The sequence below is a fragment of the Sporisorium graminicola genome, chromosome SGRAM_20, assembly GCF_005498985.1.
Source record: "Sporisorium graminicola strain CBS 10092 chromosome SGRAM_20, whole genome shotgun sequence".
Classification (NCBI taxonomy): Eukaryota; Fungi; Basidiomycota; class Ustilaginomycetes; order Ustilaginales; family Ustilaginaceae; genus Sporisorium; species Sporisorium graminicola.
This window is the reverse complement of record NC_043729.1, coordinates 41,061-66,892: the sequence shown is the minus strand read 5'-3', so window position 1 is coordinate 66,892 and position 25,832 is coordinate 41,061. Positions and strand designations below refer to the sequence as shown.

Genomic DNA, 25,832 nt, shown 5'->3' with positions numbered 1-25,832 from the left:
GTCGTTTGTGTCTCGGCGCAGCAGGCCGGTATCAGCACGCCATCATTGGCCATGCACCGTCGGAAGCTCGCCGAAGTCAGCAGGCCGCCAACGGGTGGGGGCAAAGGGCTCGCTCAGAACGCCGGTGAGAAAATCGACCGGACTGATCTGCTCCGATTTTCTTTCTCCCGGTCTCTCGTCGAAATTCCCACCGCCCGCCCTCGAAATGCGTCTTGCAGAGAAGCAAAGTTGCAGCCATCCCATGTCATGACGTCACCCCACTGTCCTCCACCAGCGGAGACGCTCAATTGCTGCCTGCCCGTTCACGTCGGTGGCTGCTTGAATTGACGACGGCGGCTTTCAGCCGAGACGCAACACAGACTTGTTTGCCCGTTGTGAATGGACGGGCTCGAGTGAAGTCGGAGATGTAGCTGGCGAGGCGACGGCGACAAAAGAGGTGTGTCTATCGATGCCAAGCCGGCATGCATTCAACCCTGGACCCACGCGCGATTTGTGAGCCGGTCCCGACCTGGAAGCATTCTGTGCACATGACTTCTTATCCAGTATTGACCCGACCTGCGCAAGGGAGACAGCGAATGCTTTTGATCGCCGAGGTGGGTGTGTGTTTGGCGCGTCGGTTGGGCACAGAGAGAGAGAGAGTGTGTGTGTGGTGCTTGGTCCCCGCTGGCGACATCTGTTACCCCACTCTTCTGCCCTTCTGACCGTGCTCGAATTTCCTGTTCGGTTTTTGAGCTTACCGTGTTGGTGGGATCTTAGCGTCTATTTGGTAGAAAACGGAATTTGTTCCAGGCGAGAAGGCTAGCAGTGAGACTTGCAGCGTGCAAGGAGTCCGGGGCAAGTCTTGGAGCTAATTAGCTCAGAGACATAAGCGAGCAGCGTGGGCTGCCAGATCGGCCACTCACACCATCGCTCGGTGGCGACAAGTGATGATGGTGGCGACCTTTTCAACTTTTCAAGAGATTGTGGATGACAAAGACTTCGACTGCGCTCGAGACACACACACACGCTCTCTCTCTCTCTCCCTCTCCCCCTCTCTCTCGCTTAGACGCCGGCAGAAGTGGCATATCCGTCGATGCTAACAGGGTTGCCTTTGACAAGCAGAAATTCGGTACCAGTACTCTGTCAACTTCGCCTCGCACTTTCGAACCTTAGCGAAGGTGTGTTTGCAGCCCGTCTGTTTTTCGCCTAGATAGCGATCATGCTGGTGAGAACAACGAACAAGGGCTTTTCTTCCAATCAACTGCGGGCGATTGCGATGCTCTTTAGTGTGCACGGCGTCTTCTACAAAGAACATTCACTAGTCCCGAACGGCCTCTTGGCCGCCACCGCATGTCTACACTGTCAAGGAAGGAGGGCGACACCAAACAACATCAGCGTGGGCGGGGTATCGATGTCGATTTTGCGCGTGGACGGTCGCCAGCCGTGACAAGATGGTTTCAGAGAACAGCAAATCTGAGCTAATCGCGCCTGCCTCGGGGTCCGTGGAGCAAGATGGGGAGAGGGAAAAGAGACTCAATGCATGCACGCCGGTTCGTAGCAAACACTAGCCATCTTGCATCTTGGTCCAAGAAGTGCAAGAATCAGATGTTTTACTGTCTGAGCCACGGCCAGGTTCCCATGCACGCTGCAAAGTGATTTTTTAGTTTGAGGGGCGTGATTCACTTTTTGGCGAACCACATGCTTTCGTGTTAGCTGCAGCGGGTAAAAGCTTCTCGCTGCGACACCTCGCGCAGCTCCTTCTCTTTGTTTTAAATATTTTCGAATAGACAAAATAAAGAAAAGAAAAGAGAAGACAGAACCGCGGTTGCAAGTTTTCTTTCCTCCTTTGCTGCTGGGGTGTTTCGGTATATGCACCCGCTTGCCTGGTCCGTAAAATGGGACGGGAGTTGTTAGAAACTTTGGTACCAACATTTCAAAGATTTCCCTTCGTCTGCAGCCGTTGTCGTACCGTTCGTCAACTTCGTTCAGCAGCTCGTGAGACGGATTGGGCTCAAGCTGTCGAAGCTAGCAAAAAGAAACATGTTCTGCCGGTGCAGAGAAGTTGCTGCTGTCCCGTAATGGGTCGAGTGGGTTGAGCTTTGAAGTCGGCGTACAAAGCCGTGCAGATGAAAGCGTGGGGTGCTGTTTTTACTTTCCCCGTCCCTGATCCTGGCAACGATAGGTGGACATGGACTCACTGCGCGCGGCCCCGTGTGAGTGTTGTTTGTTGTAAGAAGCAAGCCCTCCCATGACACTGAATGCTGTCGTGACTTTAGGGTGGAAGGTGGCTCCGGAAGTCCAAGCTCGATAGCTGTCCACACCACATGTTGTCGCCGTGTGGGTTCACGAGATGATTACCCAAGAGAGCCTTTCGCACTCTCTCGATCCTCAGTTCGAGGCTCGCATTTGCTTCGTCAATACTTGGAGGTCTGGACGGAACACCTTTCCGCTGGCGCACAGGCTCGACCTGGTTCGCCCGACGCCCACTGACGTTGATGAAGTACAATGCCACTCCCTCCGAATGAAAGCAGAACGTGGTAGTTTGATGCTGCCAAGACCACCCACGGTTCTTCAATTGGACTCGTTGTGGCAAAGCGGCGGTCTTCATCTCATCTTTGTGGTAAAACGGCAAGTGCTGACCGGGACAAGAGCCTGATCGATTTCTTGGCGTTTGTCCCTTGAGTGCGACCTAGGTGGGGCAAGGGTGGGCAGGCATTGTTCGATAGGCTTGTCGTCCCGTTACGCGAGGATCCAGGCGAATGAAAGGGCTCTCGACATCATGACTTTGGCTTGAAAGAATAACTTTGTCGTAGAGATAGTGCTTTGTCGTTAGGGTGGCGCTTTTGAGGAGGAGGGGGGTGGCTGAGAGATAAATAGTGAGTCGGCCAGCTTCGCTTTCTTCCCTCTCTGTCACCATCCATCGCCTTCAATCTTGTTCGTGTCAACCCAATCACACGAGTACTGTATGTCTCAAAGAATGCGATTCTCGATAGTCTCGTTTCTTTCTGCCTCCTACGTCCGCAAGTGCGTGTTCCTTTCGTTCGTCGCCATCTTCTGTCGAGCAGCGCCAGGTATCCTCTCCTATCAGGAACTTCCACAAGTCGCAGATGCTGCTGAAGCAGCTTTCGGATCCGTGGCCCGTGATGTGGATCCCCTCACACCCGCTGGATCTCTTTGGGACGTTTCTACGACAGGTAGACAAACGGCTGATGGAAACTCTTACTCGCTCCAACCACCCGTGGCAATGCCCGCGCTTCGTAGAACCGCACGGCGGGGCTCTGTCCTCGAGCTCATCTCCGATCAACACGTAGGCCAGCCTATCTGGCGTGTCCAACCTGCCCATGTGCCATCTCTCAACCAGGCCGAGAGTCACAAGCACACTAAGCTCCAAAGTTACTGGAGAACGCAACCTGCCACGATCGAACAAGAGACTCGAGGTATCCGGTTGACCAATAGTGGCACGAGCGCACGAATCTTTGTTCTGAACAACAGCGAGCATGCCTACTACGTCCCCGGCAAGACCTCGTCGCTTGTCGATCATGTCGGAGTGAGCAACCTCGACGTGGACCGTGCCACGATTCACAAGGTTCCAGCAAGCACCGAAGTCAAAACCTCAGCGTACGACGAGGGCCGCCTCGGCACGTCTCTTGACTGAGAGCCACTGTTGGCGGGTGGGCGGGAGCACCGACTCACCCATCTCGCTCATCTTTGCCTCGTTCGTGCTTGTCTATTTCCCGTCTCACCAGGCATCATTTTCAGTCGCTAAGCTAGTGGCACCATAGCGCCTGAGCCGCCCCGATTCCTGTTGTCCAGGGCCGGCAGAAAACTCCTTTCCTTTCCTCAGTACCGTCAATTGCGACGCGATAAGCTTTCGACGTACGATAAAGTTTCGACACACGATAAGACGAGTAGCATGTACTGTATGTGTGTGCATTCGACCGACCAACCGAGACTCCACAAAAGCGTCTCAAAAACCTGAACGTCGAACACGTACACACCGTGTGTGCATCATAAAAAACCCCCGGCTAACTTCATTTTACGTAAATACGCCTTCAAACGTATCGCTCCTCGAGAGCAATGCCCTCCTTCTCCAGCTCGAGGCGGATAGGGTCGCAGATCTCCTTGGTGTAAGGAGCCAGGATGCCGGTCTTGGACAGAGCCGGGTGACCCTCCAGAATGAGACGCGTAGCAATGGCGCACGGCACACCAACCAGCTTGGCCATAGACGAGACGCCGTGCGGGATACCGTAGTCGAGCAAGGTCGAGGTGAGCGTCTTGTGCTCTCCCGAAGCGGTCTCGATCTCAAACTTGTGCTGCAGCATGACCATGTCACGTTCGCCAGGAGCGTAAGCGCACTTTTCCTCGAGCGTCGCGCAGAGTGAGTCGAGAGGGTTGCCGGCCACCTTCTCGGCCTCCTGAGCAGCAGTGCCGCGAACAGTGACGGGAGCCTTGGTGTTGAAAAGGTCAAGCCATCGAAGACCGCGAATGATGGTCTCCTCCTCCTGTGCCGACTTGAACGAAACCTTGGCCTTGATGGCAGCGATCAGGTCGGTCTCAGAGGTCGAGCTGGCACCAACCATCTTGGCGGTAACCTCAGCCCACGATGCCTTTGTGTTGTAGGCGAGGAACTCCTTGGCCTCCTCGTCGAGGAAGCCGAGTTTGACAAGAGCCAGAATAAACTCGGGGAAGCCCTGGTATCGGAGGGTACCGCGAATGACGGTCTCGGCCTCGGGGATGTTGTACCACTGCTTGAAGGGGGTCGAGTCGCGGTTGGGGTAGGCGACAAAGGCAAAGGCGGGGTTAATGTAGAAGCTCTGGGCAGCGGCCATGAGCTCATGACCGGAGACGGTGAGCTCCTTGCCATCTTGCCAGAACTTGGCCGTGTTTCGGAGGGCAAGCAAGACACCGCGCGAGGACCACGAGAACTTGTAGCCGAGAGGGTTGTCAGCAGCCTCGGGAGCGGGCAAGCCACCGCAGTAGGAGAGGAACGACTTGATCTTGCCTCCCTCGGCGTGGACGTCGTCGATGGCCTTGACGGCGTAGAGGTGGTCGAGACCAGGGTCGAGACCGATCTCGTTCATGACAATGATGCCGGCCTTTTGGATCTCGGTTTCGAGAGCGCGGATGGCGTCCGAGACGTACGAGGTGGTGACGACGTTGACCTTGTGCTCGCAAGCTGCCTTAATGACGGCAGCGTGGTAGATGTATGGAATCAGCGACACAACAACGTCGTGACCCTTGATGATCTGCGAGAGCGCGGCAGAGTCGTTGACATCGACGGCAGCGGCGGTGGCGTTGTAGAAACCTTCAATCAAGCGCTCCGAGTTCTCGAGCTTGGAGGAAGCGACAGTGAGGCTGTATTCGGGGAAGCGGGCGATGTACCGGGCGAAAGGACCAGCGACGTAGCCAGAGCCAAGGAGGAGGACCTTCTTGGGGGCACGCTGGGTCTTGGAGACACCTTCGCCGGTGGGGATCACGCGGCCAGGGGCGGGAGCACCATCCTCGATGACCTTGCGAGCAAACTCGGGGACGGTGAAGGCGGCCTTGTGAACCTGCGAGTTGTAGTAACGGCAGTCGGGAACCTCGCGCAAAGGTTCGCGGACGTTTCGGTTGGCGTCGAGCGAGCAGACGACGAAACCAATCTGACCAGAGGGATAGGTGGGGATGGTGGTGAAGGCGTAGTCGGCGACGGGGAAGAGCTCCTTGGTGGATCGTCGAAGTTCGCCGATGAGGTTGAGGTGAATCCAGACACACTCGGCCTGAGTGGAGATATGTCCGCCGGGCTTGAGTGCTCCCTTGAGGAGAGCAAAGTAAGGCTGCTGGAAGAGGGCCTCTGCGGGGCCGACGGGATCGGACGAGTCGGTGATGATGACGTCGAAGCTAGCCTTGTTCTTGGGGTCCTGGAGGAAAGCGAAACCGTCGCCGATGATGACGGTGGACTTGGGGTGGGTGAGACCCTCGGCCATCTTGGGGAGGTACTGCTTGGAAACACGGGGCACGGCCTCGTCAATGTCGCAGAGAACGGCCTCCTTGACCGAGTCGTGCTTGACGACCTCACGCAGGACACCGCCGTCACCACCGCCGATGACGAGGACACGCTCGGGGTTGGGGTGGGAAGCGATGGGGAGGTGGGCGATCATCTCCTGATAGGAGAACTCGTCACGCTCCGTGCACTGGATGACACCATCGAGGACGAGGACGTTGCCGAAGGTGGTAGACTCGAAGACGAGGACATCCTGGAAGAGCGACTTTTCGTGGTGGAGGATGCGCTGAACCTCGAGGCTCATGGCCTGACCGGGCCACTGCGAGTTGGTCTCGTGGAACCATCCGTCGCGAATGTTGGGGTGAGTGATGACGCCCATTTTTGTAGATACTCTCTATTGGGAAAGGGAGATGGTGGTGGTTTGAAAGCAAGAGAACGAGACAAACGCAAGGCGATAAACGCGCAGGTCTGCTAATGCACATACGCACTACGCACCTGACTCAATCCTTTCAAGCTAGCCCGGTCAGTCATTTGCTTGTCACATTGCGCTACGACCTGTCTCGGCGAGCTTCCGAACAAAAACAACCACGCTCCGGCATGGCATACGAGAGGTTCAGGTCCAACACACACTCAAAACGTGGTGCTGCACAAATTTTCTTCCTGAGATCGCGGCCAAAAAACAAAAGTTGCAATTTTCTTCTTGTTTCTCCAAGACTGTGAGCACCGACCGCCATTTCGGCTTGATTCCGATGCTCCTGTGCTCGGCCAATCACCGTCCGCTTTCCCGCTGAGGAAAACGTTGCAGAGACGGGATATTAGACTCCCTCTGTATCAAAATCGTTAGCATCGGCCTGCTCAAGCCACGTGAGTCACATGTCACACGTCACTTGCGATACCCCCGCAGTGGGGTCGAGGACAGTTGGAAGGAAGTGTGCCAATCGGCGAGGACCCGACAAGTTCTCGGGGTTTTGCCGGGTCAACGTAAAATATAGAACTCGCCTGTGAAGCAATTTCTACAAACTTGTTCATGACTAGGATCTCACAAGCTCAAGATCTGTCACGTGCGTGGATGCGGAAGTGGAGCTGAAAGGGTCCTTGCTCGAAATGCATCTTTCCGCACACTTCCGCCTTGCTACCACCGACCACAACATCATGTCGTCGTCGCAGCCACCAGCAGACGGCAACATGCCGAATATGGCGGAGGAAGGCGTCATCCCCGCGTCCTTCTTCGATATGCCTATTGAATACGGCAGCGGTAATGATCAGGTGGACTTTGGTTCACTATCGGCCTTCGCCACGACAGACGCTGCCATGCCTAGTGCGTCCGACTTTGATGCGCTGACTGCACAGCTTGCTGCAAGTATACCGTCACTTTCTGCAGCGACGTATCCGCCAGCGTCAGACCCCCCACCGCAGCCATTCGTGCCCGCGGCATCCGTCAAGATGGAATCGGATGAACCGAGCGCCGCCGCGACCTCCTCTTCCACACCTGTTGCAGCATCTACACCCAAGTCCACCGCACAAAAGGCGAAGAAGCCTGCGAAGCCAAAGGCGGACGGCTCCGAAGCAAAGCCTAAGAAGTCGAAGAAGAAGCCTGCTGCCGATGCGGATGCTGGCCCCAGCGCTACCTCAGCACAGGCATCCAAAGATACGGCGGCATCACCCGCACCCAAGCCGAAGAAAGCCAGCAAGAAGAAGCCAGCTGACAAAGAAAAGGGCAAGGAAACAGCGCCGTCCGCTACTGCGTCGCCTGCACCATTTGCGACGCCTGCCTCGCCCTCGAAAGATCCTAAACCCAAGTCGAAAAAGGCCGCAGGGTCGAAAGCCGGTGGGAAAGCAGCTAGCAAAGCGCGGTCCACCACGGCGAGGTCGGCATCGCGAATGTCTTCGATCGGCAGAGACGCAGCAACACCGGCAGCCACGTCGCGCATGGGCAGTCAGCGGCCGCAGGACGAAGCCAACGACGACGAAGAGCCGGCGCCTAATCGACCAGCACCACAGGAGGAAGAGGAGGCGGAAGACGAAGAGGTCGAGGCGGACGACGGCGTCGAGGAGCTCGGCAAGGACCACTTTTCCACTCAGGAGGCCATCTATGCTGCACAGCAGCGCAACATGGGGTAAGTGCATTATATTCGATCGGCCCGCGAGTTTTGTGCCGATTCACTGACGCTTTCACTGTTCGATCTGCAAACGCAACGGTTGCCTACGCCGTTGCCTACGCCAGTCTCTTGTCGATGGTGATGGATGAAGACCAGCTGGACCGACACATGGCTTCGCGTCGAGGAGCGCTCAACAAGACCAGCGTTCGAAAGCTCGTCAACCACGTCCTGTCGCAGTCGGTCTCGCAACACGTGGCGATGGTTGTCTCTGGTGTAGCCAAGATCTTTGTCGGTGAGATTATCGAAAAGGGTACGCAACTCATGACCACGTTAACATACTATACAGATTCTTGCGCGAGTCGATTGCTGATTCAGAGAACTATCCCTTGTCGTCGGCATGTACAGCGCGAGAAATCCAATCGGCTCGAGGAGAGCAAGGCCCACTCCGACCGAACCATCTCCGCGAAGCCCACCGGCAGTACTATCTCAAACGCGAACGACCGGGTCACTATCCACCGGGTACCACCACTGGGTTTGCTGGCGTGGGCAAGAGGAGACGCATGTTTTGAACCTGGCGTCAAGGAGACGAGCTCAGCTGTATTACTAGATTCAATCCTTCGTGTACTATTCACTGTGTGTAAGTGTGGGCGAGGGGGAAGGAGGGGTTTAGAGCTTTGCGGTGATTTTGCGTTTTTCTTGGAAGGCTTCTGCAGGCAGCTTTTTGGCCATCTCGCGCATTTCGCGACGGAGGATTTTGCCTGATGCCGTCTTTGGGATCACGTCGATGCTGCAGCGGAGTAACGTGGAAAGCAAAATGTGTCAAGGGGTGTGAGTGAGTGGATCTTTGAAATGTCGCGTGGTTACAGTCGGGCACTTACAATGCGACACCGCAAAGGTGTTTGTAGCGGACCTTGTTGTCAGCGACGAACTTGAGGATCGACTGTTTGATGTTGTCCTCTTCCTGTTTCCCCGCCGAAGCGGTTCTCTTCTTTGCGTCTTGCGATAGGGCGACAAAGGCGAAGGGCAGTTCACCAGCCGCTTCATCCTGCACACCGATCACGCCGCAGTCCGAGACATCCGGGTGGTCCAACAAGAACCCCTCCAGCTCGGCGGGTGCGACTTGAAATCCTTTGACCTTGATGAGCTCCTTGAGCCTGTCGATGAAGAACACGTCGCCCTGAGGCGTGATCTTGACCTCGTCGCCCGTGCGCAGCCATCCACCTGGCAAGTACGTCTCTTTGGTAGCCTGCTCGTTGTTGGTGTAGCCGAGTGTGACCTGTGGGCCACGCAGCCAGAGTTCTCCGAGCTCATCGTAGCCTACTTCCTTGCCCTGCGAGTCAACGACTTTTGCCTCGGTGTTGGAGATGAGCCGCCCCGCTGAACCCATCACCGCAGCCTCTCCGACGGGGAACATCGTCGTCACCGAGCACGTCTCTGTCATTCCTGATCCCTGACCCCAATCGAGGTCGGGGAACCTCTTCGTGAACTGGCGGCTGAGATCGTCCGACAAGGGTGCAGCTCCGACCATAGCGAAGCGTGCCACTTTGCGCAGCTCGTCTAGATACCCTGGCACGCATGGGTCTTTACAGAACAGCACCAATTGCGGAGGCACCAGCCACCACACGCTGATACGGTACTTGATGATGGTCTTGATCATGGCTTCGATGCCGCGGAACTTGGACATGACCAGGTTGGCGATTCCGGCGAAAAACACAAAGTGGGTGCAGGTCGACAAGCCGAAGATGTGCACCTGCGGCAGGACGCCGAGCGAGACGTCTTTGCCGGGGCAGAAGCGGCCGGGGGCACCGATCGTGTTGCCGACGCGATTGTGCGCCATTGTCTGGAGCGCGTTTGATGTGACAGCATAGTGCTGAATCGCCACACCCTTTGGTAGCCCCGTAGTGCCGGACGAAAACGACAGGAATGCAATCTTTGTCTTTGCCTCACCCGGTCGAAGCGTGTGTCGAGTTGAAGTAAGGATCTCCTGCCCCTGAGCCTTGACGATTTCCCTCCCCTCCTCTATCAGCCCTGCCAGCGTCCACGCTCCTTTCGTCTTGCGCTGGATCCGGCCGTAGTTCGACTCCGAGAACTTCTGCACCGTGATAGGCTCCTGAACAACAACCACACGATCCCTCGGTATGTTGGCAAGCTTCGCCGCCTCGAAGCCGTTCTTGAGCGACACCTCGTCTTCGCTGACAAACAGAAGCTTTGAGTCAGACGCTTCCAGCTGGAAGCTTAGCTCTTTGGCTAGGAACGCTGGGTTGGCGGGAGAGACGGTGGCCCCGAGACGGTGTGTGGCCCAGACAGCGATGGGGAAGTAAATGCTGTTGGTCGCGTAGACACCTGCTCGAGTGTCCGGGCGGATACCGCATCTTGCGTGGAGAGCGACAGAGAGGAGATCCGTGTTTTCTTTGGCTTGTTCGAACGTCCATTGTTGTTCTGTCTCTTCATCGATGAGGAGGGGAAGACCGGTATTGCGTAAATCGGGTCGGGTTGGCGGGAAGTACTCGTACATGCATCCGTATACGTCGAGATCGTCGGGGAACTCCTGCACGGGCTCCGAGGTCGATGTGAAGATCATATTGCCTGACTCGTGCTGTGCTTGAGTGGTTGGTGGTGAAGGAGCGTTGAGATGAAGGTCTGTACTTTTTCTGTGTAGCCGAGATACGACTGATGGAGGTTGTTACCGTTAAGACAAAGAGCGTGGACTGGAGGAAAGGGAAGGTTGGGCTTCTCTCGTGGCTCATGCATCAGAGGTACCGATTTACCCCACAGATCGGCTCGACCTATGGCCGGCAAGGACGGATCATCCACTGCTTCGCGGTCTACAGTCTGCTTGCTATCTCCCTCCACATCTCGACGTGGTTCGGGCGGCGGCAGAAGTGAGATGCCGGCAGCACAGCACGACTGAGCCGAGGATTCCCCGCAAAAGTAAAATTTAACGACGATTTTTGCTGCTTCATTTCTATACGTTTGTTATAATGTCGTACGCTGGGATCTATTGTCTTGGCGCAAATGACAATCTCGATTCCAGTTCAAAGTCTCTCTCAAGTCTTGTTGTATAGCCGTACCCGCCCATCGCGCTCGGAAGGTGCGAGTGACATGCGCGGTTTTGCTCGTTTTGGCTCCACTGCAACGAGGGTCCGCCTTTGCTCGGGGTTAGCGTTCGCCGAAGCCGACTGTGTTGGAATTAGACCACGACAAGCTCCGATGCTGCCCACTTCTATCAGCGAGTGTGTTCGCAGGGACGAGAGCAAGAGCAAGAGGCATGAGACCCTGCTCGCCTAGATTGCGCCAAGTGCGTATTTGCGCATCGGTCGCACAGGCCAGCTGTCGGGTTGCGCGGTTCACAAGAATGCGGGGTAAAAGGTGAAAAAATGGATGCTGCCCACACGCGCCCCTGTCCTGCTCGTACGGTGACGAGCGGTAGGGTCTAATGGTGAGAAAGCGAGGTCCCTGTCTCGTTTTGATGGAGGTCTCTCGGCAGTTTGGACCCTGGCTGTTTGACATCCCCGATTAGCGGCCCACAGCCGAATACGGAGCAAGCAATGCAACACTCAGCACGCAGTGTACACACCGTCTGATGGCTTTGTGTGATGATTAGTGGCGCTTGTTGCGTGCAGCTGCCCCACGTTTATCCATCCATCATGCGTCTCCTATGATCAGATGACCCGCCTCTGGCACGCCCTTTGCGCACAATACCGCATTGCGCGCGCTCGGCTCTGGGTTCGTCGGCTTCTCGATTCTCGTTGAGCCGCATTGTATGTTTCCGCTAAGCCAATCGACTAGCTTCCCCTCTGCCGCCCTCCTGAACCATTATAGCTTTATCGAAAGAAAAAGACACCGAGACAGAAGATGAGGTTCAGCTAAAGCAAGCAAGTTGTACGTCGGCAGCCTTCCGCCACTGAGCTTGTCGCAAGCGGCTCGTAGCTGTCACGAGACCCGCCGATTTCTTTGGTATCAGGAAAGGCCTAATAACACTATCGACGGCTCGACTACCGCCAAACTATAAAACCGAGTGTTGATCGACTGTCTTGAGATGCTCCTTCATAACAGCAATCCTCCACAACCTCTTGCACTCACCAAGTTATCATTCTTGACCCGTACGACACCATGACTGAGCACTACGATGCCATCGTAGTTGGCGGCGGCTTTGCAGGTGAGCATATGACGAAGCAAAATGGAACCTTCCAGTGGTGGCACCTTACTGATCTGCATTTGACGCCTTGCTCTTGGCAGGTATTTACCACCTGTACATGCTACGCAAACTGGGCTTCAAAGTACACCTCTACGATGCTGCTCCGGACTTTGGCGGTATCTGGAGGCTTAATTGCGTAGGTATAGCATTCGATTGTTGAACGTGTGCTTCAGAACCTCGGACCTTAGACGCTGACCGTCTCTGCGACACTTCTCTCATCTCTGCTCGCGACTCGTGTGGCACAGTACCCTGGTGCGCGAGTGGACAGCGAAGTTCCCCTCTACGGTCTATCCTTCCCAGAGGTCTGGAGGTCCTGGAACTTCTCCTGCAAGTACCCTGACTTTAAGGAGCTCCGACAGTACTTCAACCACCTCGACGAGAAGCTCGAGCTGCGCAAGGACTGCAGCTTCAACCATCGGGTCCACAGCGCCCACTGGGACGATGCGGCGCAGCAGTGGACCGTCACTGCTGGTCCGAGCAAGGACAAGACCGTTACCGCCACCTCTCAGCACGTCATTTTCTGTCTCGGCTTTGCGTCCAAGGTCAACATCCCCAACATCCCCGGTATGGACAAGTTCAAAGGTCGCATCGTTCACACGGGCGAGTGGGACGAGTCGATCGACTGTACGGGCAAGAAGGTCGGTATCGTCGGTACCGGCGCTTCGGGGATCCAGGTCAGCCAGGAGATCGGTCCGATCGTCGATCGTCTGACCGTCTTTGTGCGGACGCCGAACCTTGCGCTACCGATGCGACAGCAGAAGCTCGACGCTAGTGCACAGGAGGCGTTCAAAGACATCTACCCGGAGATCTTTGAGAAGCGGAAAAAGACGTTTGCGGGCTTCCACTACGACTTTGATCCTCGCGACACGCTCTCTGTTCCCGCTGACGAGCGAGAGAGGCTGTACGAGCAGATCTGGGCCCGCGGCGGCTTCCATTTCTGGCTCGAGACGTTCCACGATCTGTACGCAAACAAGGAGGCCAACAGGACTGCATACGACTTTTGGCAGAAGAAGGTCGAGGAGCGCATCAAGGATCCTAAGAAGCGCGAGATTCTGTGCCCCAAGGAGTGGCCACATACTTTTGGCACGGTACGACCCTCGCTCGAGCAGAACTACTACGAGGTGATGAACCAAGACAATGTCGACATCGTCTCGATCAAGAGAGGTGGTGAAGAGGGGATCAAGGAATTAACAGAGAAGGGTGTGCGCCTGAACAGCGGACGCGAGATCGAACTCGACATGTTTATTCTTGCGACCGGCTTTGATACGCATACGGGTGGGTTCAAGCAGATCGATATCCGCGGCAAGGATGGTCTGCCCCTCAGCGACAAATGGGCACAAGGTTGCAATTCGCTCAATGGTCTCAACACTGCGGTAAGTCGTCACCACGCTCTCGATCGTCCACAAGGGTCGAATGGACACTCACACCGCTTCCCAACTTTGTCCCTTATCTGTCTACAGAAATTCCCGAACCTCTTCTTCCTGTACGGCCCGCACGGCCCAACGGCCTACTCGAACGGCCCATCGACGGTCGAAGTGCAGGCCGAGTGGGTGTGCGAGTTCATCAAGCATATGCGCGACAACGGTGTGACTTCGTTCGACGTGCAGGGCCAAGCAGAGGCCGAGTTTGGAGAGCACATCAACGAGCTCTCGGCGAAGACGCTGTTCCACGAGAGCCACGGCTGGTACATGGGCCGCAACATCCCAGGCAAGCCCGTGCAGGCTTTGAACTTTACAGTGAGTTTCGCAACCACTCCGAGATCGCATGCAGTTTTGCGACACAGTCTTTCTGACTTACCTTCTTCTGTCTGTTTCGGTTTCTGTTGACAGGGAGGTATCCCGCTGTACGTGAGCGAGCTCGACGAGTGCAGGAAGGGAGGTTACACGGGCTACGATCTCATTAAGGCGTAAATTTCCTGATCCGCGTCGATATTGCTCCTCGTCCATTTTCGTGCTTCTTACATACTTTTCTTGGCTACTCCTCGATCGAATCGTCTCAATGCAACTGCTATGTCCTCGTCCACAGTGTCTTGTCGCTCTTCCTGCGTTGGAATGATACGCATTGTGCTATGATGAGAAAAAAAAGGTCCTTGAATGAATGTGTGTGTACTAAGCTGACCGACCAGCGGCGTGGCACCGAAGGCATCTAGCATCCCTGGAGTCGGTTCTTTGGTATCTTTGACTTGGGGAACTCGGTTCTGTTCCTGTCGTAATAGATATCTCGGTTGTTCTCTATGTACTCGTACGTCGGGCGGTCAGAAGGATCGCAGCCGACACGATCTGGCTGACCATCACGTTGATAGACGCGGACGTAGTCGATGGCCATGTGTGCCGGGAATCGAAGCAGGTCAAAGTCGGGCACCTGGAAAGACTCGGAGATGGCCACGTTGAGGATCATGAACATAGGTTCGGTGGGAACAAGGCGTTGGCTGACGTCGAGCTCGGGGACAGGACCGATAGCTTGGCCGTACAAGGTCCACGTGGGTTTGCCGTCCATGTACCACGTCACGTTCGCGTTGCCGTCCTCCTTCCAGTCCGGAGCGTACTCTACGCCAAACGTGATGTATCTTCCTCCCGGCGTCGTCTCGTAAGCAATAGGAGGTACCTGACTGAGCGCAGAAACCGCCTCCTGGATCGCACCACCCTTGTAATCGTTCAAGCGCGTGTTGGCGTCCCAAATGCGAATGTCTCCCCTCGCCGTGCTGTTCCCGTAGTAGTAGTCAACGTCGAAAGGCGCCATCTGCAGAGACTGGGACGTCTCACCGTGTCCACCGGCGACGTCGATCTTGGCTTCGAGGATGTCGAGCTCTGGAGCGGAGCGTGCAATGCCGCGGTGGGGGCCCGGGTGTTCGGTGCCAGGGCAGTTGCACGAGGTGAAGCGCATTCCGGGAAGCCAGGAGAGCTCATTGTTGTAGCTGCCAGAGAAGAGGCCGTGTGCGCTGAGGGCGGCGGGTGGGCCGGTGCCGTTGACAAAGGTTTGATTGGGCAGGGCGCCCGTGTCGCACCCTTGGTACGAGTAGGGCCACATTCCTTCGTTGGTAGCGCCGTAGCCAGGACGCCCCAAATTGCCTTGTGTCCAGAGACCGGGCCACTACAGTACACCCACATCAGAAGGGATAAGGAAGGGCGCTAGAAGTTAGTCTTTGTTCTAGAATGAGCAGTGAATGCGAACGTGCGAGCGGTGAGTGCAACTTACCAGACCAGGAACAGTAGGCGATCCAGGAAGACGAGCAGAGATCTCGTAGTAAGCGCCTTGGAAGCAGACCTTGTTCCAACTCTGCACCATGCCTGAGCGGAAGTTCTTGTTGTTGGTCTCTCTTTCCTCCACTGCAATGACCAAAGCCCCGCCTGTGGTGTTCACCGCTTCGGGCGAATACCACTCGTAGTCACCCGTTCCCCAGTACCACAGATCCACGGCTTCCCAGTACGGATCGTCGCCCGGCCAAAAGGATCGGCCTTCCTCTTCAAACTCGTCCGAAAACACAAGATGCCATCCACTCCCGTCGACGGGCGAAGTGCGCTTCATAGCCGACTGCGGGGTGTCTGGATCAATCAACCCACGCTGCGTCAAGTTCGTGAGGCGTTGCGCACTTGAAGGATTAATATCGATCGTATCGAACACTTTGCTGAGCACGACAACGAGCGGGTAGCCGAGAAAGAGCGCTAGCAGGCCGAGAGCGAGCAGGATGAGCGTGAGCACATTGAGCAGACCGCGGATGCTGACGCACGAGCCGGAGTGCCGATCGAGCTCTTTATCGGAGTAGAGGAAGTCGTCGTCATCGTCTTGATCCGTGAGCAAGGGGGCTGCGGGTGCGCCGCCACGAGCGCTGTTGTAGCCGCGTGCTTGTTGTGGGTGTGGCATGGTGTAGTACTTTTGAGACGAGGAGCTGCTGCTCGAGTCGGTCTGGTCAGAGGGGCGTGACGAGGTCATGCTGGGTGGGTTGTCTGCCCGGTGGTAGGCTGCCCCTGACCTGGCGGGCATTTTGTGAATGTGCGTTTGCTTCTTAGTAGCTGTGGTCGTCGAGTATCTCTGAATAGGGTCTGGAGGCGATTGTTGTTGTTGAGAGTAGTGGTGCCAGAACGCTCCTTGGCGTCGTGTTGCAGTTGGTGGAGGAGACGTAAAGGTCGCAGCTTGTTGTTGTTGGTTGTCGAGACGAAAGAAGAAGCCTCGGCCTTGTGATCTTGACGGAAGTGAACGTTTGTCTCCAAGTCCTGAGTGGAGTGGAGCTACCGTCACATCGGACTAGAGCTCACGCTGTTATCACACCACACAAGCGTGCTGCCGAAGAAGTCACTGAAGGCGAGGTGTCCAACGACAGGAGGATCGGCGAGGGGTCCGGACCAGGAGAAGCAAATGTCTTGGCTGCTGTGTCCGGACGCATCAAGTCCGGAGAGCACAGCCCTCGTTGTCTCTCTGATCACACACACTCTCTCTGACACTGGCAAGCATTCGAAATGGTCGATGCTTCTCATCTCCTGAGTCGCTGCTCTTCGGAAACTCCGCTCGACGTGCTTCGCAGTCGCTGTGACAGGGGTACACAACTAATGAACTGTGACGAAGGAGCGGATGATCCGAGGATTGTAAATCCTTTCTGCTTGCTTTCTCGCGAGTGTTGTGGCGAACGTGGAAAGGGTCTCTTGTCTCCGCACAAAGGCATATTGGACATGCAGGGCCAAGTCGGCAGTCCAAAAAAATGCCAAGCAATTTCGAGCCAAGACGACGCCAAGACTTGACTCACGAGGGACTTCAACAGAGCTGCTGTCAAAATACATAACACGCCGCAACTCCGATCCAACAGCGCGAAGCTGCATACAGGTCTTGGCCTGCAGATCACAGATATACTGTACAGTACTGTACAGTACGGAGCGGGGCTGAAAGTCACGCGATGAAAGAGTCGAACAGCTGAGAGTAACTTTCCGTTTTTCAGACTCTGCCAACGAGAAGCGCCAAGAAGCTTGGTGTCCGTCTATACACAGGAGTGAAACTCCCGAACCAGTAGTTCATGGTTGTACACAGCTTTGTTCGGCTTTTCCAATCGAGCTTGACTTTCGATGCTTGATCAGCAGCAAGCAGCCCCTGACACAGTCAATGTCGGATGCAAGCTTCGAAATGAACAGTTGTCGGGGGCAGCAGATACCGCATCTTCGATTGCATGACCAGATCGTTGATCACTGCTCCGCGTTTGTATCCATTATCTGCATTACGCTTTCCGTGTCCTGACGCTTTCCGTGTCTCCGTCGATCGTCGGATTCAGACCGTGTTGCTTTCTTTCTCTCGACTTGATCATTGTTCCGAGTGTTGTCTCCTCCTCCTTCCGCTTACCATCATCGTCTCCGTCGTTTGCAGAAGCAGCAACAAGCTCACACACTTAGACCTTTGACCTCTGATCTTCTAGACGACCTGTCGACAGCTTTTACGGATCAGCACATCAACCGTCTAGTTCGGCCCCACTACTACGCGACACAGATTCGTTCACCCACACCAATAATGACACGCTCAGCGCGGCTACTCGTCGCCTGTCTCGCCTTTATTTTGCTCCAATGTATGATTCTAGTCCAAGCTGGACGTCAGCGATACGAGATCCTACACGCTGGCGACGAGCCCATGCTGCAAGGCACCTGGTCATCCGGATCAGGCAAAGTCGTCACTGGCCCTAGCTTCTTCAACCCTCGAAAACGCAGCTTCACAGCACCGCCCGTACCGGGACAAGCGTACAGCTTCACGCAGGATGGCTACTGGGAGTTTGCCAAGTACCGTGTCACCCCAAATCGTAAGTATCTCTCTTGCCGACCTCAACATCACTTCCCGCCCATCATCCCGCTCACCTTTCTGATCTTTCACAACTTGCCCACCCACAGCACGAAAACCGGATTGCATCACCTCACAGCTCATCTGGCAGCACGGCAGCTACGTCCTCCACGCCAACGGCACGCTCCAGCTCTACCCAATCCCGCGAGAGGGCGCTCAGCTGCTCACCTCGAGCTGTACAACCGGCAGCAGCGCCCCCGAAGAAATGTACGACGTGGCCGAGGAGTACACACTCGTCGACACCTGGGTCGACATCCACCACGGCCGCGCCGATGCCGCTCTCCGCCTGACAGACGCCTGGGGCAACCGCTCCCCCAGTCTGTGGAAGATCTACGATCCACCCATGATGCTCCCCACCGAACCACTGTACCTCGAATACATCGGCATTCCCTAAACCCGCAGCTGTCGCCTCGGCTTCTATAGCAGTGCCCATCTCAATACAGACAATACCTTGCAGCATTGATTCACACCTGATACACACGCGCTCTGTGCATGCTTCCGGAAGACAGGTTGGTGATATGCAAGAGAGTCCTAGAGAGCGCCACAAGACAGCGCCGCAAGACTCGGTCTGTTGGTACAAGAAGCAAGAAGATTTCGAAATATGTGTTAAGTTCAAGCCAACGAGCGACGCGTGCATGCGGTATGAACGGAAAAAAAAGTCCATGGTTGATGAAGATATAGGTCGACAGTATATGCTGGCCACGGCTTCTAGCAGCCCTGCAACTTGTTGCGGGGCCAGGTGTACTTGTCTCGTGGGAAAGACGAATAATTTCTGTTGTTGTAGAGGTCCTCGTGCGTCGAAATGAAGTGAGCGGTGGGATGGTCGGGTGGGTCACAGGAGACCCTGTCCGCTTGACCGTCCTTCTGGTAGACACGGACGTAGTCGATCGCCATAAAGGCCGGGAACGAGATGGCGTTGGCACCGCTAAAGTAGACGGGCTGGAAACCGCTCGAGATGGCCAAGTTCATGACAATGGCCATGGGCTCGACGGGGATGATACGCTGGCTGATATCCAAGTCGGGACGAGCAGGGAACGCCGTTGGATTGACGGTCCAGGACGGCTTGCCATCGACGTACCACGTCATGGTGCCGCTACCGTTGTAGTCGAAATCGGGGCTGAACTCGACACCGTACTTGACGTACTGGTTTTGCGATAGCTGGAAGCCCGCGTCAGGCACCTGAGTCACCGACGAGACAGCCTCCTGGATCTGACCACCCGTATACGAGTTGAACTCGGTGATGCTGTCGTCGTAGATGGTGGCCTGGCTGGATGAGTTGCCCCAGGCGTAGGCATCGTCAAAGGGAGCCACCTGCAACGACTGCGAAGCGTACGAGTGGCGAGCGCCGTTGTGCGACTGCACCTGCACTTCGAAAATATCGATTTCGGGAGCCGAGCGGCCGACGTTATTATTTGGGCCCGGGTGGTCCTCGCCGGGACAGGTGCACGACGAGTAGCGCATGCCTGGAAGGTACGAGAGCTCGCCATTGTAAGCGTACTGCCCGGTCGAGTGAAGGGCAGCGTGCGGACCAGTGCCATTGATGAACGTCTGATTGGGCAAGATACCCGTGTCGCAGGCCTGGTACGAGTAGGGCCAGGTGCCTTCGGTGCTGGCGAGGTAGCCGGGGCGACCGAGATTGCCCATGAGCCATACGGCAGGCCAGTATCCGGTGCTGCTAGGAGAGCCGGGCAGGCTGACGCTGAATTCAATGTAGCCGCCCTGGAAGCAGAACTTGTTCCACGACTGGACCATGCCCGAGCGAAAGTTTTTGTTGTGCGTCTCATGCTCTTCGAGAGAGATCACCATGGCACCGCCGGTGGTGTTGACGGCCTCGGGCGAGTACCACTCGAAATCGCCGGTACCAGCGTACCAAAGATCGACGGCCTCCCAAAAGGGATCGTCACCGGGCCAGAAGGTCCTTCCCTCTACTTCAAACTCGTCACTGAAAACGAGGTGGTAGGAGGACTTGTCGTACTGGCTGGTCCACTTCATGGCGCTCTGAGGAGTGTGAGCGTCGATGAGAGAGGCAATGTCGAGGGCGGGCACCTGACCGGAGCCGTTGGTACCACCGATGCCAAAGGCGCCCTTTGTGTCGTTGTCGTACATGTCTTCAATTTTGATGAGCACGGGGTATCCGAGGAAGAGCATCATGAGACCAAGAGCGAGAAGGACGAGAGTGAGAACATTGAGGAAACCGCGCAAGTTCCAGCCGTGCGACGACTTGTCCCACTTGGTGTCGATCGAGTGGAGGTAGTCATCTTCTTCTTCGGTCATGGCACTGGCCGCAAGCTGGTATTTTGCGGTATTGGATGTCGATTCGGCACGACCTTTGAGAAGTTGGTCGTGCTGGTTGGAGGTGCCTGCGCCGATGCTGGTGGATGTGCTCGACGGCGGGCTGTGGTTGGATGAGGCGCCAGCGCCGTATGGTCTGGACATGGCGGTCGTGTGTTGGCTCGGTGGATTAGCCAAACTGGCGCCAAGCTTCGAGACAGATGTGCCGAGAGAGCGATGGGGAGACGATTCAGCCAGTCGATGAGGTGCGGTTTGCACGCTAGTGGTGCGGCTCAGAGTGGAACTGGAGGGCGTGAGCAGGTCGATAGGCGTCCGAAATGATCAAAAGCGAGCGCTAGACGGACGTTTTCAATCGACGAAAGAAGCAAGACGATGGTGATGACGCAAATCGATCAAAGTCCGAGAAGCGCAAGGAAGAGGAGGTGTCGTGATGGTCAAGAGGGACGGTTGTAAGTGTTGGACAACTCCCGACCTGGTGAGCTTCGCCTTGATGTGTGTGTGTGTGTTTGTGTTGAACAGCGTGGCTGGCTCCTTTTTTGTGCAAGCTGGCAAAGCATCCTTTTTTTTGACGCAGATTCTGGCTCTGAGCCAGTGTCAAACAAAGACTTTGTGCTTAGGCTTTGCGGCACAAGAAAGGCGAATATTTTGGCCGCATGAAAGGGGCGAAAACCACAAAACACAAGTCGACGCAAAATTCACGAGGTCCCAGGCATGCCAAGCTGCTAGTCGGAGAACAGATGCCGTGCATCTGCAGCCGGCAAGTCGACACTCCCATCCAGCCGCCGCTCCTGCAAACGCCTAACGCCGGTCCGGTCTACCTTGACGTTTCGCAACAGCGGCATAGACGATCGTCAGAGTTCAGCCTTGTGCAACAACCCAAAAAGAGAGAGAGAGTGTGTGTGTGTGCTTCACAATGTCGTCGGACCCGACACTGCGAGATCGGATCGTATCACATTTGTACCGCGTTTCGTCGTGCAGAAGAGAAGCTTGGTGGCTGCCTGTTGTCGAAATGCGAACCTCGATCGAAACTAACAAGCCTACGCAGACAGGGGTCGTGTGTTCGCACGCTTGTCCAGACGCTTCAGAAAACACAGCCGAGGATGATCAGCATGTGCTGTTTGCTTGAACCCCGAACGACGCGACGGCCAAAAGTCGGAATTTTGGATTCGAACAGAAAGCAATTCCGCCGCGCTGCAATCTCCTCGCCTCGCGCAAGTCTCCTTTGTCTTTGGCTGTGCTTTGACGCCCAGAGTTGTATCTCAGCTCTCCGAAAGACTCAATCGATTTCAAAAGCCTTGGCAGCGATGCGGCCGAAACGGCATCTTCGAGCCGCAGGTGCCAGCGAAATTCTGTTCCGTCCTGCGTACGCCGAACCCACAGCGCAAACTATAGCGTAGCCCACAGCGTTCGCATAGTACGCTTCGGCACGAGCAGATAAAAGTCCCGTCATGACAGTGTACAACACCGTGGAGTGGGGTTCAACTTGATTTCATCTGATAGACGAGGGGCAGTGTGAGCTATCAAGCGGTGCTGCAGTCGCAACTTCCACCTTCATGGCCTTGCGCTCGCTCTGAAATACTGTTAGTTAGCTCCAACAGAGCCAGCAGTGTAGGCTGTGATCTTGTCGTACCAAATCAATGAAAATATGTTAGGCCGAGCCTTGCTACAGGCAAGCAAAAGAACATTACTCCTGATCGTTAAGCTGATCGGGACAGCTAGCTACGAAACACGATCCCGATCTGGGCGGAGAACGAATTTGTCCTTGTCGATCGCGCACACGGTCATCATTCATGGACTCTTCGCCTCGCCTCGCTTCTGCTGTCTCTATCTTCCGTTGCTCTCCTCACACTATTTTCCCGCCGGAAGTCGACGTACGCATTCCTTTCGACCTGCATGTTGCGCTCGCTTTCCCTGCAAGCTAAAGCGCCCAGGAAAAGAGCGCGTCGGTAACGATCCGATGTGGGTTGCTGAAACTTAGCGCTTCTGGACGCCCGCTTGCACTCTTCTGTGAGCTGAGTAAAAGGTTAAGAGGCAGGGAAGCTGTGGACAAATGCGGCTGGTATTTTGACGCGGTGAGTGTGTATCGTTCTCTTGTGGCACATTGGCTGTGTGCCTGATACGATGACATTGGGTTGACGTCGTCCAAACCTCGCTTAATCAGACTCCGCCTAAACAGCAAACCGCACAGCCCAGCACAGCACAGCCCAGCACAGCACACTGAAACCCCAAATCAAACGCAAAACAGACCAAACCACCGACTCAGAGAGAGACAAAAAGCTGCGTAAGTGCTCGATTTGGAACGAATTCTACCACATCTCTCCTTCCTGTATTTGAACATTTCCAACAACCTCAAGCGAGCTCAACCGGAAAGCGGTCCTACCTCTCCTTGGAACCGCCTTTTCCTCTTCCTCTTTCCTCTGTGTGTGCCTGTGTTTTCTCACACCGGCGGAGGCTCCGATGGCTGGTCACCTTTCGACAACCGCTCTTCTGGGCATCAGTGCATCGTGGCATCCAGAAACCGCCTTTGAACCGCTCGCCTTTCTCGCTCACCGATCGGTAAGCCAAGTTTTTGGATTTGCCATCTACGCCCATTGAAGTGGTGGTTCAGCCCGGGGAAGAAAGCACTCTATCATGCAAGGTGAGAGCCCACGTTTGGCCTCCCCGCTCATGTGCTGCAAAATGATGCCCATGTGTTTGGATCCATCCATCGCCTTGTGGTTCTCGCTTGCTTCCCGGCGATTGAGATTGTAACGCTTGCAACAATGGGGTGCTTGCTGCATTGCACCCTCGAATCTGTGCATACTTCCATTTTTGGCGAGTGACGGAAGATCCGATACCAGTGCGTGTTCTGCCCAGATGCCGCTGAGGTCCTGTTCCTCTCGGGCCTCTTTTTTCCCTTTTCTGTCGCTGCTTCCGATGCTCTCGATACGCCCGGCCAATCGACTCGACAATCGTGGTTGCTCGCGATCCTCCCCGCTCGCGCTCGTCAGTGGTCATTGCTCTCCTTCTCTCGCGTAGAGTGTAGGGCCCGAGTAGCCTCCAGTCTTCCTGCTGCAACCGCTGCATCAGGCTCAACTGCCCGCAGCAAATGCACTCTTGAGTCGGGTCTAGTTTTCTAGCTCCTTCAGACGTCACTCATCTCAATGCTCGGGTCACCCTAACCTTCCCCTTGCCATCTCCCTCACGATCCTCACCTCCTTCTTCCTCTCGGTCGCTTCTTCTTTCCTCTTTCACTCACATCACTTCCTTGCGATCCTGACTATCACATCACAATCAGCTTGTCGCGAGCTCACCCGATAGCTTGCTGCAAGCCTACGGACGAGCTTCCAAGGACGTCGCCTCTTACACACAGCGACGCAGCGGCCCTTCCGCTAGCGCCTGTCCCAGTTCCTCTCGAGAAAAGCCGAAGGGTCGCCTCCTACAAACGGTATCTTCTGGCATAACTCCAAAAGCAGATCGCCATGTCCGCACCCAACGAGGTCTTGGAAACCGGCTCGACCACCTCCTTTGGCGCCACCACAGCATCGCAGATCTCGCCGCCGCTCTCCAAAATCTCACCGCAGGCTTCGGCTAGCGAAAAGGCCTCCTCCGACTCTCCCTACCTCGGCAGCGATGGACATCATGTCAAGTCGCAACAGGGCATGCCCTTTGCTGACTTTGTCATCGAGAATGACGACCTACACGACTACGAGAGTCAGAGTCCCGTCAAGCGTCATCTTGATCCGCGTGTGTTGCTTGACTTGACCACCATGGCCATCGTAATAGCCGCGGTCATCACCCTCTTCCTCGGCTACCCTCTCATCGAGTTTGGACATCTCTCCAGTGGCAAGAAGGATGGCTTCAACCTGGGCGGCACCAACGCGTCCGGCCAAGTGCCCAACCTCGGCAACGTGCGCATGGCGCTCATCGACCCGGATACACCGCAGTCTGTACACACAAAGAGCTCAGTTGACGGCTCGCAAACCATGCAGCTCGTTTTCAGTGACGAGTTCAACACGGACGGCAGGTCTTTCTACCCGGGCGATGATCCGTTCTGGACCGCTGTCGATCTGTGGCCGTGGCCGACAGGAGATTATGAATGGTACAGCCCCGAAGCCGTGACCACCTCAGGAGGCAATCTCGTCATTACAGCCGATCAGGTGGAGACCAACAACCTCAATTTCCGCAGCGGTCAACTCACCACATGGAACCAGTTCTGCTTCACTGGGGGCTACATCGAGGTGCGTCTCCAACTGCCAGGAAGTAGCTCAGTCTCGGGTTGGTGGCCGGCGGTGTGGACGATGGGTAACCTTGGGCGTGCCAACTATGGTGCCAGCACGCAGGGAACGTGGCCGTACGCATACGACGCTTGCGATGTCGGAACGCTCAAAAACCAGACCAACCCGGATGGACTGAGCCCCATTGGCGCGCTCACGAGTGGTGACACGGTGTTCAACGCAAAGTACCACACGAGCTCGATTAGCTGGCAGCCCGGTCAGCGTCTTTCAGCCTGCACGTGCCCGGGAGAAGACCACCCGGGTCCCAAGGACTCGAGCGGCAACTTTGTCGGTCGTTCCGCGCCAGAGATCGACGTGATCGAGGCGCAGGTAGGCAACGGCATCGGAGGCGTCTCGCAGTCGGGGCAGTGGATGCCGGCCAACTTCGGGTATCAACTCATCAACGACACGGGCACCGAGTACGAGTTCTTTCAGCCGTCTGCACAACTCAACTCGTACCAGGGCAACGTGCTGCAGCAGTCGGCGAGTGGTGTGGTCAACACGCTCCAAACAGCGTACCAGTACAGCGGTGGTGACTTTTCGGTGTACGGCTTTGAGTACAAGGCGGGCTACGACGGCTACATCCACTGGATCTCCAATGGGCAGCGATCGTGGTCGCTCAACTCGGGTGCGCTGGCAGCTGACCAGCGTGTCAACATCAGCCGCCGACCAGTGCCGCAGGAACCCATGTACATCCTCATGAACTTGGCCATCTCGTCCGGGTTCGGCCATATTGACTGGGATAACATGCAGTTCCCAGGAAAGATGCTCATCGACTATGTCCGTGTCTACCAACCGCAGGGGCAGACGAACATCGGATGCGACCCAGACGACTTCCCGACGCAGGACTACATCAACCGCCACATCCAAGCATACACCAACCCGAATCTGACCATCTGGGGAGGCACCGAAGCGCAGGGTGGATACCAGCAGGATTGGCCCAGGAACCGGCTGTACCCGAACGGATGCACGAATCCACCGTCCAAATACCCCGGTGCCAACCCTGCGTCGTCATGACCGCACGCACTTTGCCAAGGACACTTTCTTGTTTCGATTCTCTGCCATTTGCATTACTTTTTCGTTTCGTTTCGTTTTCTTGTCATACCCAAGCCCGCAATCGGTTTTCCCGGGCTTAATCACTCTGCAACATTTTATCAAGATTATTGATCATCGTCATTTCGTCGACTGGCTCTGTGTGTGACTTGGGCGTTCTCATT

General features: G+C 55.8%; 9 protein-coding genes across 9 annotated transcripts; 5 read left to right on the top strand and 4 right to left on the bottom strand.

Moving 5' to 3' along the window:
* Positions 1-3,223: 3,223 nt before the first annotated feature.
* Positions 3,224-3,634, top strand: EX895_003212 (uncharacterized protein; the record flags this gene model as incomplete). Its single annotated transcript, XM_029883810.1, has 1 exon — positions 3,224-3,634. One exon carries the CDS (start codon positions 3,224-3,226, stop codon positions 3,632-3,634), a length of 411 nt encoding a protein of 136 aa, XP_029739616.1.
* A 397-nt stretch (positions 3,635-4,031) lies between these two features.
* On the bottom strand, positions 4,032-6,341 carry EX895_003211 (uncharacterized protein; the record flags this gene model as incomplete). The annotated part of the gene is made up of 1 exon (XM_029883809.1): positions 4,032-6,341. One exon carries the CDS (start codon positions 6,339-6,341, stop codon positions 4,032-4,034), a length of 2,310 nt encoding a protein of 769 aa, XP_029739615.1.
* A 773-nt stretch (positions 6,342-7,114) lies between these two features.
* EX895_003210 (uncharacterized protein) lies at positions 7,115-8,630 on the top strand (the record flags this gene model as incomplete). The annotated part of the gene is made up of 3 exons (XM_029883808.1): positions 7,115-8,079; positions 8,187-8,371; positions 8,467-8,630. 3 exons carry the CDS (start codon positions 7,115-7,117, stop codon positions 8,628-8,630), a joined length of 1,314 nt encoding a protein of 437 aa, XP_029739614.1.
* A 97-nt stretch (positions 8,631-8,727) lies between these two features.
* On the bottom strand, positions 8,728-10,642 carry EX895_003209 (uncharacterized protein; the record flags this gene model as incomplete). Its single annotated transcript, XM_029883807.1, has 2 exons — positions 8,728-8,848; positions 8,940-10,642. 2 exons carry the CDS (start codon positions 10,640-10,642, stop codon positions 8,728-8,730), a joined length of 1,824 nt encoding a protein of 607 aa, XP_029739613.1.
* Positions 10,643-12,174: 1,532 nt separating this feature from the next.
* On the top strand, positions 12,175-14,169 carry EX895_003208 (uncharacterized protein; the record flags this gene model as incomplete). Its single annotated transcript, XM_029883806.1, has 5 exons — positions 12,175-12,220; positions 12,301-12,395; positions 12,505-13,632; positions 13,720-13,995; positions 14,089-14,169. The coding sequence occupies 5 exons, from the start codon at positions 12,175-12,177 to the stop codon at positions 14,167-14,169; spliced, it is 1,626 nt and encodes a 541-aa protein (XP_029739612.1).
* Positions 14,170-14,404: 235 nt separating this feature from the next.
* On the bottom strand, positions 14,405-16,240 carry EX895_003207 (uncharacterized protein; the record flags this gene model as incomplete). Its single annotated transcript, XM_029883805.1, has 2 exons — positions 14,405-15,349; positions 15,455-16,240. The coding sequence occupies 2 exons, from the start codon at positions 16,238-16,240 to the stop codon at positions 14,405-14,407; spliced, it is 1,731 nt and encodes a 576-aa protein (XP_029739611.1).
* A 1,563-nt stretch (positions 16,241-17,803) lies between these two features.
* Positions 17,804-18,461, top strand: EX895_003206 (uncharacterized protein; the record flags this gene model as incomplete). The annotated part of the gene is made up of 2 exons (XM_029883804.1): positions 17,804-18,029; positions 18,118-18,461. 2 exons carry the CDS (start codon positions 17,804-17,806, stop codon positions 18,459-18,461), a joined length of 570 nt encoding a protein of 189 aa, XP_029739610.1.
* Positions 18,462-18,775: 314 nt separating this feature from the next.
* EX895_003205 (uncharacterized protein) lies at positions 18,776-20,503 on the bottom strand (the record flags this gene model as incomplete). The annotated part of the gene is made up of 1 exon (XM_029883803.1): positions 18,776-20,503. One exon carries the CDS (start codon positions 20,501-20,503, stop codon positions 18,776-18,778), a length of 1,728 nt encoding a protein of 575 aa, XP_029739609.1.
* A 3,317-nt stretch (positions 20,504-23,820) lies between these two features.
* On the top strand, positions 23,821-25,632 carry EX895_003204 (uncharacterized protein; the record flags this gene model as incomplete). The annotated part of the gene is made up of 1 exon (XM_029883802.1): positions 23,821-25,632. One exon carries the CDS (start codon positions 23,821-23,823, stop codon positions 25,630-25,632), a length of 1,812 nt encoding a protein of 603 aa, XP_029739608.1.
* Between the last annotated feature and the right edge of the window lie 200 nt (positions 25,633-25,832).